Source organism: Puma concolor, chromosome E3, assembly GCF_028749965.1.
Source record: "Puma concolor isolate L17-30 chromosome E3, mPumCon1.1.hap2, whole genome shotgun sequence".
Lineage (NCBI taxonomy): Eukaryota > Metazoa > Chordata > Mammalia > Carnivora > Felidae > Puma > Puma concolor.
This window is the reverse complement of record NC_141682.1, coordinates 18,222,264-18,234,843: the sequence shown is the minus strand read 5'-3', so window position 1 is coordinate 18,234,843 and position 12,580 is coordinate 18,222,264. Positions and strand designations below refer to the sequence as shown.

The 12,580-nt window shown below is 50.2% G+C and overlaps 1 protein-coding gene across 2 annotated transcripts; it reads left to right on the top strand.

Moving 5' to 3' along the window:
• Nucleotides 1-5,676: 5,676 nt before the first annotated feature.
• BCKDK (branched chain keto acid dehydrogenase kinase) lies at nucleotides 5,677-9,929 on the top strand. 2 transcript variants are annotated; one of them, XM_025920121.2, is made up of 12 exons: nucleotides 5,677-5,787; nucleotides 6,347-6,730; nucleotides 6,847-6,915; nucleotides 7,007-7,117; nucleotides 7,433-7,480; nucleotides 7,561-7,680; nucleotides 7,763-7,861; nucleotides 8,054-8,127; nucleotides 8,446-8,574; nucleotides 8,666-8,755; nucleotides 9,225-9,383; nucleotides 9,474-9,929. In XM_025920121.2, exons 2-12 carry the CDS (start codon nucleotides 6,536-6,538, stop codon nucleotides 9,616-9,618), a joined length of 1,239 nt encoding a protein of 412 aa, XP_025775906.1. In that variant the 5' UTR covers nucleotides 5,677-5,787; nucleotides 6,347-6,535; the 3' UTR covers nucleotides 9,619-9,929. The 2 variants fall into 2 exon arrangements, with proteins under 2 accessions (XP_025775906.1, XP_086548458.1); XM_086692332.1 differs by lacking the exon at nucleotides 9,225-9,383.
• The last annotated feature ends 2,651 nt before the right edge of the window (nucleotides 9,930-12,580 follow it).

The following is a 12,580-nucleotide window of genomic DNA, read 5'->3' as shown; positions in this document are numbered from 1 at the left end:
CCTCATCAGCCGCTCCTGCCGACCAGTCTCTCTCTTCCTCAAATTCCCAGCGCCATCACCACCGCCACACCCTTGACATTATCCTAACCTCTGTTTTATTGTGGCAAAACCTGAGTCTGGATCAACCCAACAGTCCCTCTTTTACAAGCCTTTGTTCAGTAGGCTAGCTGTGCTGTTTCCATCGCAATAATGGCATCTATTGATGACCCATTTCTCCTATACCTCTTCTTCCTTTTCATCTGCATTGAAACTCGGTTCTCTTTCCCCATTTTAGAAACAGTGACAAATCTCCCTTCACAATCAAGTTTTTGGGAAGATTTTACACTTCCAGTCTGTACTTCCTCACTTCTTCCTTGCAGCCCAGCACAACATAAACTAGCTCCTGCTCCCAAACACTCCCTTGACAACTGATGGCTGATGTCACCAGGATGTTAAATCCAATGGATATATCTGTATATATCTATATATGGATATATTTTCTAGTAATCTCTGCACCCAAAGTTGGGGGCTCGAACTCGCACTGCGAGATCAAGAGTCACATGCTCTTCCTGCTGAGCCAGGTGCCCCTCCAATAGATATTTTTGAGTTCTTATCATTCTTGACCTCTCAACAGTATTAGTCACTGTTGAGCACTCCTTCCCAGGAACTTTCTCTGGATTCTGTGATATTTCACTTTCCTGATGGCTCTCCTCTCTCTGTGGCAGTTCCTTCTCAGAGGCACTCTTCTTCTTCCAGGCAGCATGGTGGTAGAATAACAGCTCCCAAAGATGCCCATGTTCAAATCCCTGGGGCCGGTGGATATGTCAGATTCCATGGCAAACAGGAATAAGGTTGCAGATGGAATTAAGGTTATTAATCTGCTGGTTTTAATAAACTTTTTAAAAAGTTTATTTATTTTGAGAGATAGAGACAGAAAGTGAGCAGAGGAGGGGCAAAGAGAAGGAGACAGAGAGAACCCCAAGCAGCCTCCATGCTTTCAGCTTAGAGCCCAATGTGGGGTTCGATCTCACGAACCGTGAGATCATAACCTGAGCTGAAATCAAGAGTCAGATGCTGAACTGACTGAGCCTTCCAGGCGCCCCTAATCTGGTTTTAAAATATTATCCTATGGGTCCAATATAATCACAGGGGTCCTTAAAGTGAAAATGGGCTGGGGTGGGGGGCATATGACTGGCTCAGTCAGAAAAGCACGAGACTCTTGATCTCAGGGTTGTGAGTTTGAGCCCCACCTTGAGTGTAGAGATTACAAAAAAAATAAACTTTTTTTTCAAAAGTGAAAAAGGGCAGGGGCACCTGGCTGGCTCAGTCTGTTGATCATCGGACTTAGGCTCAGGTCATGATCTCACAGTTCATGGGTTCGAGCCCCATGTTGGGCTCTGTGCTGACAGTGAAGAGCCTGGAGCCTGCTTCAAATTCTGTGTCCCCTTCTCTCTCTTCCCCTCCCCTGCCTTGAAAATAAACATTTAACATAAAAAAGTGAAGAAGGGTGTCAGAGGGAGGTGGGACTATGGCAGAAAGGCACAGAGAGATGCAATGTTGCTGGCTTTGAAGATGGAGGAAGGAGGTCATGAAGTAAGGAGTATGAGTGGCAAAGCAGGAAGAGGCAAAGAAATGGATGCTGCCTAGAGTGTCCATAAAGGAACTGCTGACATCTTAATTTTAGCCCAGTGAGACCCATGTTGGACTTCCGAACTGCAGGACTATAAGACAAGAAATTCATGTTGTTTTAAGCCACTAAATTCGTGGTAATTTGTTACAGCAGTGATAGGAAACCAATACAGAGGGCTAGGACTTAGGCCTCTCTTTCTATTATCCTGTGGGGTCAGGTCGGCCCTGTTCAGTGTGGGAAGAGACTGCTGAGTGGTATGAGTACCAGAAGGTGGGAATCATTGAGGACACACTGCTGTTCAACAAATCACCACACAAAAAAGAATGGCTTAAAATGATAACAGTCATTTTATTTGCTCTTACATATTTTATAGGTTAGGAATTTGGAAAGAGAATTTTGGCTGAGGAGTCTGGCTCCCATATTTGCAGTCAGATGATGGTTAATGCTGGAACAATGAGAGATTGAAGTAGCTGAGGGAGAACCTAACAGTTCTTTCTCTCTTTTTAAAAATTTTTTTGATGTTTATTTATTTTTGAGAGAGAGAAAGAAAGACAGACGAATGGGAGTGGGGGAGGGCAGGCTCCGGGCTCTGAGCTGTCCACACAGAGCTCAATGAGGGGCTCAAACCCACAAACCATGAGATCATGATCTGAGCTGAAGTCAGATGCTTAACTGACTGAGTCACCCAGACTCTCTCTCTCTCTCTCTTTTTTTTTTTTTTTGAGAGAGAGAGAGAGAGAGAGAGAGAGAGAGAATCCCAAGCAGGCTCCACGCTCAGCACAGAGCCCAACACAGGGCTTGATCCCACAACCCTGGGATCACTACCTGAACCAGAATCAAGAGTCGCACGCTCAACTGACTGAGTCACCCAGGCACCCCAGAACTCCATCTCTTGATCTGAGAAGTGTCAAAGTCATATTCTAAGAAGGTCATGTGGGGCGGACCATTTTCAGAAATACAAACTGCTACATGGGCCAACATTATTTTCTCCCCTGTCTTCTCTTACTTCCTGCAGGTCACAACTTCCAACCTCTGACCAGATCTGTCTCCTGGGCTCCAAACCCCAGAGAAACACCTCTTAGATGTCACCATCTGGATGCCTCATAGGCCAATGAGATGCAATGCAATGCACCCAAAAGTGAACCCCTTACATTTCCCCAAACCTTTTCCTTCTCTGGAGTTTCCCATTTTAAATATGGCCCCTCCATCCACCTAAGCCACTCCTCTTGGACTATTTTCTCAATCCCTGTAATCTATGCAGACCACTACCCTGGTCCAAGCTACCATCACCTCCCACCTAGATAAATACAGTAGTCTCCTCACTGGTTTCCCAGGAATACTTGTCCAGCATCCACAGATTGATTCTCCATACTGCAATCAAAGTGATCCATTTAAAAAATAATGAGGTAGGGCACCTGGCTGGCTCAGTTGGTAGAACATGTGACTCTTGATCTCAGGGTTGTGAGTTCAAGCCCAGCATTTGGCCTGGAGTTTATTTAAAAAAAAAAAAAAAAAAGATGATGTAGTTCTGTCACTTTCTGCCTTTAAGTAGTGTCCCATTTCAATAGCTCAGAAGATAAAGCCCCAAATCTCCTTCATTTATTTAACAAATGTTTATTGAGCACATGTTATGTGCCAGAGGATTGTGTTAGGAGCTTGGGATAAATTAGGAAACCAGACAAATAGTCATGCTCTGGTCTTACATTGTAGAAGAGGAGGAAAAAAGTGAGCAGTTAATATCATCCATACATAAAATATATAGTATGTTGTTAGTGATAAGTGCTACAAATAAAAGGTAGAGCAGAGTGAGGGGAATGGAGGTGACTGCAGTTTTGAACAGGATGGTCAGGGTGGGCTTCATTCAGTTAACATTTGGGCAGAAGCTTGAAGAAGGTGAGGGAGTAAGCTATGTGGATATCTTGGGGAAGGGTGTTCCAGGTAGAGAGAAAGCCAGTGAGAGGTTCTGAGGTGGAATGTTACTGGTATGTTTAGGGAGCAACAGGGAGGCCAGAGTGGCTGAAGCCAGTGCATGTGGGAGGAAAGGACAGAGAGGAAAGAGGGGAACATGTATTTTAATCTTTCTGTAAAATGAGGATAACAATAGTACCTGCCTCAGAGGGCTGTTACGAAGATGAAATTAATACACATAAGGCTCATAGAAGAGTGCCTGGGCAACGGTGAGCTCTGTATTATGAAACTCTAGAGTGTATTTCCAGCTTCCGCCGCCGGGTGGCAGCAACGAGTTAAGGCCGAGGGCTGGTCTAGCGCTCAGGGTTAAAAGGGGTGAAGCCCTGCCAAGACGCCACCGGCATCTGTGCTCCGGTGCACGCCGCGGCCGCGTTGAGCGCCGAGTTCTGGCACACTGCAAGCACTCTGAGTCCTCTGCTTCTCTGCGCGTGCTGTCCCCCCCCCCCCACACACACACACAAACCCTCCACTCCACCCCACCCCCGACCGAACCACCCTTCCTTCTTCCTTCTTCCACCAGCCCAAGCCGTGCCTGCCTCCAGAGCTGAGTGGCCTTCTGGCCCCACTCCGGGATATTGCCACGATGCTGGGAAAGAAAGGATGGGAATGGTGTGGGGATGAGGTGGAACAGATGAAATCCAGAGACTCAGGGAACCTTATCCTCATGGTTATGCCCACCTTCCCCCAATTCCTCAGGCAGGTCAGCCACAGTGAAGGGTCCCACCTCTGCTGAAGTTTAAAAACAGACTTTGGGCTCCAAAGATGTTGCCTGCTTCAGTTAACACCATATTAATTTAAAAATTAAAAAAAGGGGCTCCTGGGTGGCTCAGTCGATTGAGCATCCGACTTTGGCTCAGGTCATGATCTCACGGTTCATGAGTTCCAACCCCTCATTGAGCTTTCTGTTGTCAGCACAGAGCCTGCTTCAGATCCTCTGTCTTGCTCTCTGCCCCTCTCCCACTCTCTCTCAAAAATAAATATTGTTTTTTTTAATATTTAGAAAATACATAACTACGGTAAAGAGAAATCCAATCAGTACAAATCCAAGTACACACAAACACACACATGCTGAAAAGTCTCTCCCCAATCATCTCCTGCTTGAAAAAAGTAATTATTTTTTCACTGTCTTTCTGCATTTGGTTTCACTGACTCCCACTCTCCCAATCACTACTGCCAGAGGGTTCTGTCTAATGAGCAGATTGAATTAAAACCCTCAGTGACTTCTTAGTACTTCAGGACAAATGCAGACTCCTTGCCCTTCATGATCTTGTTCTGGTCACCGCCTTGGACCCTTCTCCTTCCTAGCCTCCACATGGCTGCAGGTATATCCGCAGATTGTCCAGGCTATTCTCTGTCCTGCCATACCCTTCCCACTCCAGCTTAGGCTCCTGAGTCCTACTCATGTTGTACCTGTACCAATGTCCCAGACCCTATTTAACGCTTCCATCCTGTGCAGCCCTAATCAGGATTAATGACACTGAAACTGTCTTTCTCTTTGGGGCAAGGAAGGGTCTACTTATTTGATTCAATACCCAAGCCCCTCTGCTGGCACAGAAAAGTTACCCAATCAGTGTGGCAGGTGTGAATGAATAATAGTAACATACCCACCACATAGTGCTAATCCCACACCTGGCACTGTTCTAGGCAATTTACATATATAAACTCACATATCCACACGACAACCCCAAGGTTGATACATCCTTGTTATACCAACATGGAAACTAGACCATTGAGCAGTTTAAGTAAGTTGTCCCAGCTAGTAAGTGCTGGGCTGGGGTTTGAACCAGCAGTTTGATTTTCCATAAATGAGTCAAGAGATGGAAGGAGAAGGTTGGGACAGCAGGGAAAGAACCCAGGTAGAATTTGGTCTGTGTGTTTTGCATCTAAGGATCTTCCCGCCCTCTCTCATTTCGCTCCCAGAAACCCCATTTTATGAAGCAGGAAAGAGAGACCCAGGGCGACCACAAATAACTCCGAGAGACCTGTGGAGGGAGCCGGGGAATTTATTTGGGGGTCCAGGAGCACGGGTGTAGCCGGTATGGGCTGGCTCCAAACTACAACTCCCAGGAGGCACCGGGCCCCCAAAGCCCACGCGACGTCACAGCGGCAGAGGGCGCAGGCGGCTCGGCTAGCCCGGCCGGTGGACTGTTGGGCCGTTTCGCTCGGACCTCGGCCCTGGCCCTGGCCCTGGCCCTGGCCCTGGCACCGCGGTAAGTGGAGCAACCCGCGCCAACCCTGCCTGCAGGGGCTTGGCGGCGCGCGCTCGTAGCCTCCGCCATTGAGCTGGGCTGTGGAGTGCGCGTGGACCGGGATGGCATCTACCATATAGGGGGGATACGGGCCGAACCAAGTGACCCTGCGGAGGGGAAACCCAGACGGCGACTCCCAGGCCGCTACTTTGGGGCAGTTGGGGGGACCATACTGTGTGCCACACATACGCAGACCACACTCGAGGGGCCCAGGTCTAAAGGACGCTGAGTAGGGGTCAACCCCGCCCCCTGAACGGGGGTCCCCAGGACCATAGGGAGCGGGGCGTTGTTTTCCGGCTGGACGAGTCTGAGGGTCCCCAACGCTCCAAACACCGGATAGAGCCTCAAGTTGAAGAATTGCCTCGGAAAACAAGGTTTACAGGCTCGGTCTGTATGTGTTTGGGAGGTGGTTGAATGGGTGGGCAGAGATTGCCCAGGTCTGATGTTACCAGTGCCCACGTGGAGAGATGGATTGTCTGGATTCGGATCTTTACAACTACCCCTTCCCTTTCCCTGACAGATGGGAACTGCTCCCTGGGGACTGAGCTTGTCAGCATCCTTGACCTGCTGTCGCCCCTGAAGTCAGAGAAGAGACCCTGCGGACCCACACACACCCCCTGCCCTGTTTCGGGGTTGTGTCCTTGTATCTGGTCTTCTGCCCCTAGCAGCCGCCTAGTCCGACAAAGAAACAAAGGAGCAGAGCAGAACGATGATATTGGCGTCCGTGCTGGGGAGTGGTCCCCGGAGCGGGCCTCCACTCCGGCCCTTACTGGGGCCTGCACTGTCGCTCCGGGCCCGCTCCACATCAGCCACCGATACGCACCACGTGGAGATGGCACGGGAGCGCTCCAAGACTGTCACCTCCTTTTACAATCAGTCGGCCATCGATGTGGCAGCGGAGAAGGTGCGCAGCTGGCAAGAGGCCGGAGCTGGAACGGGTGTCCAGGGAAGGGGTGGAGCTAATGTGGTGGGGGTGGGGTGTTGCAGATCCAGTGCTCAAAGCCCATCTGCCCCCTCCAGCCCTCAGTCCGCCTCACTCCAACCATGATGCTCTATTCAGGCCGCTCTCAGGACGGCAGCCACCTCCTGGTAAGATTTCTGCACCCTATTTCCCTCTTGGTCCCTGGAGCTCTGGCCCAGCCACTCATGTCCTGGCCCTGACTTCCCTCTTCTTTTCTAGAAAAGTGCCCGGTATTTGCAGCAAGAGTTGCCAGTGAGGATCGCTCACCGCATCAAAGGTTTTCGTAGCCTTCCTTTTATCATTGGCTGCAACCCCACCATATTACACGTGGTAAGGTGGTCTCAGGGGGCATGGGTTTCTCTAGAGGGGACCTTAGATCATTGTGCCCACTGCCCAAGGGGCATATTGGGAGATGGGACTAGAGTGGCAGAGACTTGTCTGCCAAAAGGTTTCAGGGCCATAGAAGACTCAGATCCAAGCCTTCAGAGGCCAAAGTTGAATATTCATGGAGGCTTAAAAGGCCATGATGGGAGTTTAAACCAAGTGAATTGGGGTGGATGGCAATCCCCATGGGTAAGCATGGGTGGCTGCTCTCTACCCAGTGCCCACAACATCCCTGTGAATTCCCACACCTCTTCCTTGCAGCACGAGTTGTACATCCGTGCCTTCCAGAAGCTGACAGACTTCCCTCCGGTGAGGGCTGGGCCAGGGTAAGGTGAGGGGCTGAGAGGTCAGGGCTGGAACATCCATGCTTATGACTCTGTGGCCTATAGATCAAGGACCAGGCGGATGAGGCCCGGTACTGCCAGCTGGTGCGACAGCTGCTGGACGACCACAAGGATGTGGTGACCCTCTTGGCTGAGGGCCTGCGTGAGAGCCGGAAGCACATAGAGGTTAGGGGCAGCACAGTGGGCACCCAAGACTACTGGGGGGCCTGGGAAAAGTACAGAGTTTCTGAGACTCCACTCTTTACAGGATGAGAAGCTTGTCCGCTACTTCTTGGACAAGACACTGACTTCAAGGCTTGGGATCCGTATGTTGGCCACACATCATCTGGCGCTGCATGAGGACAAGGTGGGGTGCTGGGATCTGAGACCTATCAGGTGGGGCAGAGGGGACTGAGCCAGGGGCCCCCTTGGGCTGGGGACTGGGCCAAGGGCCTGGGGAGAGGTTTGGGGCTGCTTCAGAGGTCCAAAGATTGCAAGCATTTGGTGGCCAAGGTGTGGGTCAAGGTGCTGCTTAGTCTTGACTTCTTTCTCCTGCCAGCCCGACTTTGTTGGCATCATCTGCACTCGCCTGTCGCCAAAGAAGATTATTGAAAAGTGGGTGGACTTTGCCAGGTGAGGCTAGAACAGCTAAGGGGGTGGATATCTTCCAGCCCAGAAGGCTTGGGTCTGAGCCCTTGCCTAGGGCATGGTCTAGGGCAGGCTTTCTCAAATGTGGCACAATTAACATTTTGGGTCAGATAATTCTTAGGAGGTGTCTCATGCTTGTTAGGATCTTTAGAAGGGTGCCTGGCCTTTACTTAATACAACTCCTAGCTGTGGCAAGCAAAAATGTCTCTAGAAATTGTAAAATTTCTCTAGGGGTGGTGGGGGCAGAAATTCCTCCATCTGAGAATCACTGGTCTAGGTTTGAACCCTTGCTCCTATCTACAGACGCCTGTGTGAGCACAAGTATGGCAATGCCCCCCGCGTCCGCATCAATGGACATGTGGCTGCCCGTTTCCCCTTCATCCCTATGCCACTGGACTACATCCTGCCTGAGCTCCTCAAGAATGCCATGAGGTAGGCTGGCTGGATATGTTGGAAGGGGGCAAGACAGGAACAGGGGTGAAGCTGGGGTACCACTACCTGCTGATCTTTCTTCCCTGCATAGAGCTACGATGGAGAGTCACCTAGATACTCCCTACAATGTCCCAGATGTGGTCATTACCATCGCCAACAATGATATCGATCTCGTCATCAGGTTTGCCCTGAGTGGGAGTTGAGCTGGGATATATGGGGGTTCCAGGCACTGTTTCTGACTTGCTCTATGACCTTGAGCCATACCTGCCCTGCCCTGAGACAAGATACACTTTGTTTCTGAGAATGCCATGAGCTGGATATGAATGGATCTGGGGTCAGCTGGTTTACAGGGCTCTGTGCTTGTCAGCAACTGAAAGGCCTGGACTGAGGAGTCAGGAGTAACCAGTCCATGATGCTGGCTTGAGAATAAATGTAAAATCCTGTGAGAAGGTATAAGCAACCAGTGGCTCAGCAGAAGTGAGCCACTTCTGCCATTTCATTATTATAAAAAATAATGCCCGAGGGTCCAGGTGGACTACATTCCATCTTTGGGTGGAGGGGGCAGGAAGGCTGACTTAGCACTATTTGCTTGGGAGGTAGTGAGCCCCCACCAAAGCTGAGCCAAGCCCATGTTATCAACATCCTGCCAGGATTTCAGACCGGGGCGGGGGAATCGCTCACAAAGACCTGGATCGGGTTATGGACTACCACTTCACTACAGCTGAGGCCAGCACCCAGGACCCCCGGATCAGCCCCCTTTTTGGCCACCTGGACATGCACAGTGGTGGCCAGTCAGGGCCCATGCACGGGTGAGGCCCCACCTGGCCACAATGGGAGGGTGGGGGTCCCCGGGAGACTCAAGCCTCTGAAGCCTCTGTCCTGTCCCCCATCCATTCTAGCTTCGGCTTTGGGCTGCCAACCTCACGGGCCTACGCAGAGTACCTCGGTGGTTCCCTTCGGCTGCAGTCCCTGCAGGGCATTGGCACAGATGTCTACTTGCGGCTCCGTCACATCGATGGCCGAGAGGAAAGCTTCCGCATCTGACCCCACAGCCCTTGGCCTGCTTGCCTGCCTGGCCCGGGCTGCACACCCTGCCAGGACCTTCTGGGTGAGGCAGGGTACCACCCTGCTCCACATGCTGCTGCATCTGGGGTCTTAGGGCCCCAAATATATGGAATTACATGGAGCCCGGTGCTGCCCCTCCTCTACAGAGGTCCGTTGCCTCCCTGCCTCCAGGCCTTGGAGGAGAGGAAGTGGGGACCCTTGAGGCCTCCAGCACCAGCTCCGTTATTCTTGTTCCTGGGGAACCCCTACCTTGACTGCTGTTTGTTATTAAAGTTCACATTTTGAATGCCCTCTTGGGCCCCGTGTGTGGGGAGCGCAGGTGAGCTTTGGTTTCCACCCTATTCTGGTTCCCTGGGCCCTTGGGTTTAATTAGCTCATGTCTCAGTCTCTAACTGTCCTGACAGCCTGGCAGGCTATGTATAGAATTGCCCCCAAATCTCTTGCACATTTGGTTTGGCGGGAGTTGGGATGGCTCTGGCAGTTTGTGCAAAGACCTTTCATTCATTTCACTTAACAAATGTTTCTGGGTCCCAGATAATTTTGAAGGCCCAGCTTGGCCCAGCTTCAGGCCTCAGTTCTGACTCTTCCCTTCCTGGCAGTCACAGGTTCTGGAAGTGAAGGTCACCAGACTGGGCAACCTGAGCCACCTGATTCCTGAGCCTGAGTAAGGTTAAAAATACTGCCTGCCAGCTGTGCCTGCTTCTGCCAAGGAAAAGGAACACACAAGATTATACCCTGGCAGGTGCCAAGGGACAGTGGGGCATTGGTAGGGAGGGCTAAAGGAAAGGGCTCTAGAGAGCAGGTGGGACCCAGGGGAGGGGAAGACAGGCCTGAAAGCCTGCTTTGGTGGGACTGGTGATGGAGGTGGGGGATTGAGGGGAGACAGGAATTGTATCTGGAGGTCAAATGCCAGGTGGTGGAAACCACAGTGACTTACCAGACTGAAAATCCTGCTGACTGCAGTGCAGGGGGTCATGCTGGAGTACAGCCAAGAAGCATGGGCTTTTTACTGCAGGCAGCAGTGATCCATGGACAGATTTTAAGCTAGGAAGGGATGTTTCCACTTGGATTTCGTAGAAGCAGATGCTGAAAGGAGGGTGTGTGTCCATGTGATTTGTTGAGAAAGTGCTCTGGTTAGGGAGTAGGGGAAGCAGGAAAGGGAAGGGCAGGAAACCAAACAAGGATGTCATCTCAGGCAAAAGTCCAGAGCTAGTAAGTTTTGCCTTAGAATTGAGGCAAGAGAGCTAAGTTCCACAGTCATTGATGGATTCCTTTACTTGACAATCATTGGTTAATGTCTATGTTGGGAAGTAGGAGTGGGTAGGTACTTAAAACATCCAAACTGAAAACTTTCCTTTTCAGCTTCTTAAGGCAACACAGCTCTATTAGTCCAAGGGATAATTTGACAAAGAGCCTCTGGCTTTTGAAAGCACATCAATCAAAGGTAATCTGGATCTGAAGAAGCAACAAAGAGATTCCAGAGGATCTGGGTGAAGCATCTACATAGTTCTAGAAATAACAGATTTGCACAGAAGGAGGATTAGAAGGAGAATAATGAGGAGGTTGGCGTAGTAACCTGGATCAGGGATTTATAAACCCTAGGTTAATCCTGAACTAGAGAGGAGAGCATCCCTGCAAGATGTTGGGTGAAGTCAAAAGTGAGGCACCAGAACCTTAGGTGGATAGAGTGACAATCTTGAAGATGGGGAGTGGGAGAAGGCATTACAATTTTAATCTTGTCTTGCCTAACTTGTTTTTTCAGATTCTTATGCAGCCAGACACTTGGCATTCATTGCCCACCTCCAATTCTTTAATTTCCCCAAAGCCGAGTTACCAGCACTTCCCATTGCCATCACCCTCCCCACCTCCCATATGGAACTCCTATTTTTCTTTTCTTTAAAAAATTTTTTTTTCAACGTTTATTTATTTTTTGGGACAGAGAGAGACAGAGCATGAACGGGTGAGGGGCAGAGAGAGAGGGAGACACAGAATTGGAAACAGGCTCCAGGCTCCGAGCCATCAGCCCAGAGCCCGACCCGGGGCTCGAACTCACGGACCGCGAGATCGTGACCTGGCTGAGGTCGGACGCTTAACCGACTGCGCCACCCAGGCGCCCCTTCTTTTCTTTTTAAAGTTTATTTTGAGAGAGAGCGAGGGGAAGCGGCAAAGAGAGGGGGGCAGAGGTCCGAAGTGGGCTCCACACCACAGCAGAGAGCCCGATTTGGGTCTCGAACTCAACAGCCATGAAATCATGACCTGAGCAGAAGTTCAAGGCTTAACCAATTGAGCCACACAGGCACCCCAAGAACTCCTACTGATCTGCAACCTGAGGCCCCATACGCAGGCTTTGAGCATTCCACCCCAATAACCAATTTGAGCTTCTAAGCCCAATAACTAATTTATAAGTCAAAGAAAATTAAGAGAATGGCAAAAAAAACCACACATTTATTGAACACCTACCTTGCTTGGTACTGTGCGATACACTTATATACATAAGGGATACCCTTTATATAGTTATATGGGTTATACAGTTATGTATAGTTTAACCTTAACCGACCCTCTGAGAATGGACACCTTTGTACAATTTACCCAGAGTAGGATCAGAACCCGGATTCCTCACTAAGCCCTAGACGCTCTCTAATATGTCCACTGCGTCTAATTTGTCTAGGGGACAAATTAAGCCTTTAAAAAGGCTTAATTCTATGAGAGCAATTTACTAGCTATCCCTGGACACAGCTGTCCTGTTTCCTTCACCGTGAACAAGGACAGCAGTTTCTTCAATCTTTACAAAAGGGGTGACGGGGCTTTAGGTTGGCGGAAGTGGGCAACGCAGAAGTGGGTGTTAATTCCAAGCTCAAAGCCCTACTGCAGCCAGGGAGGCAGCTCTGGCTCCGTCCCGGTACCGGGTAAAGTGGGGGCAGTGCCTCTGGTAATTGGCACC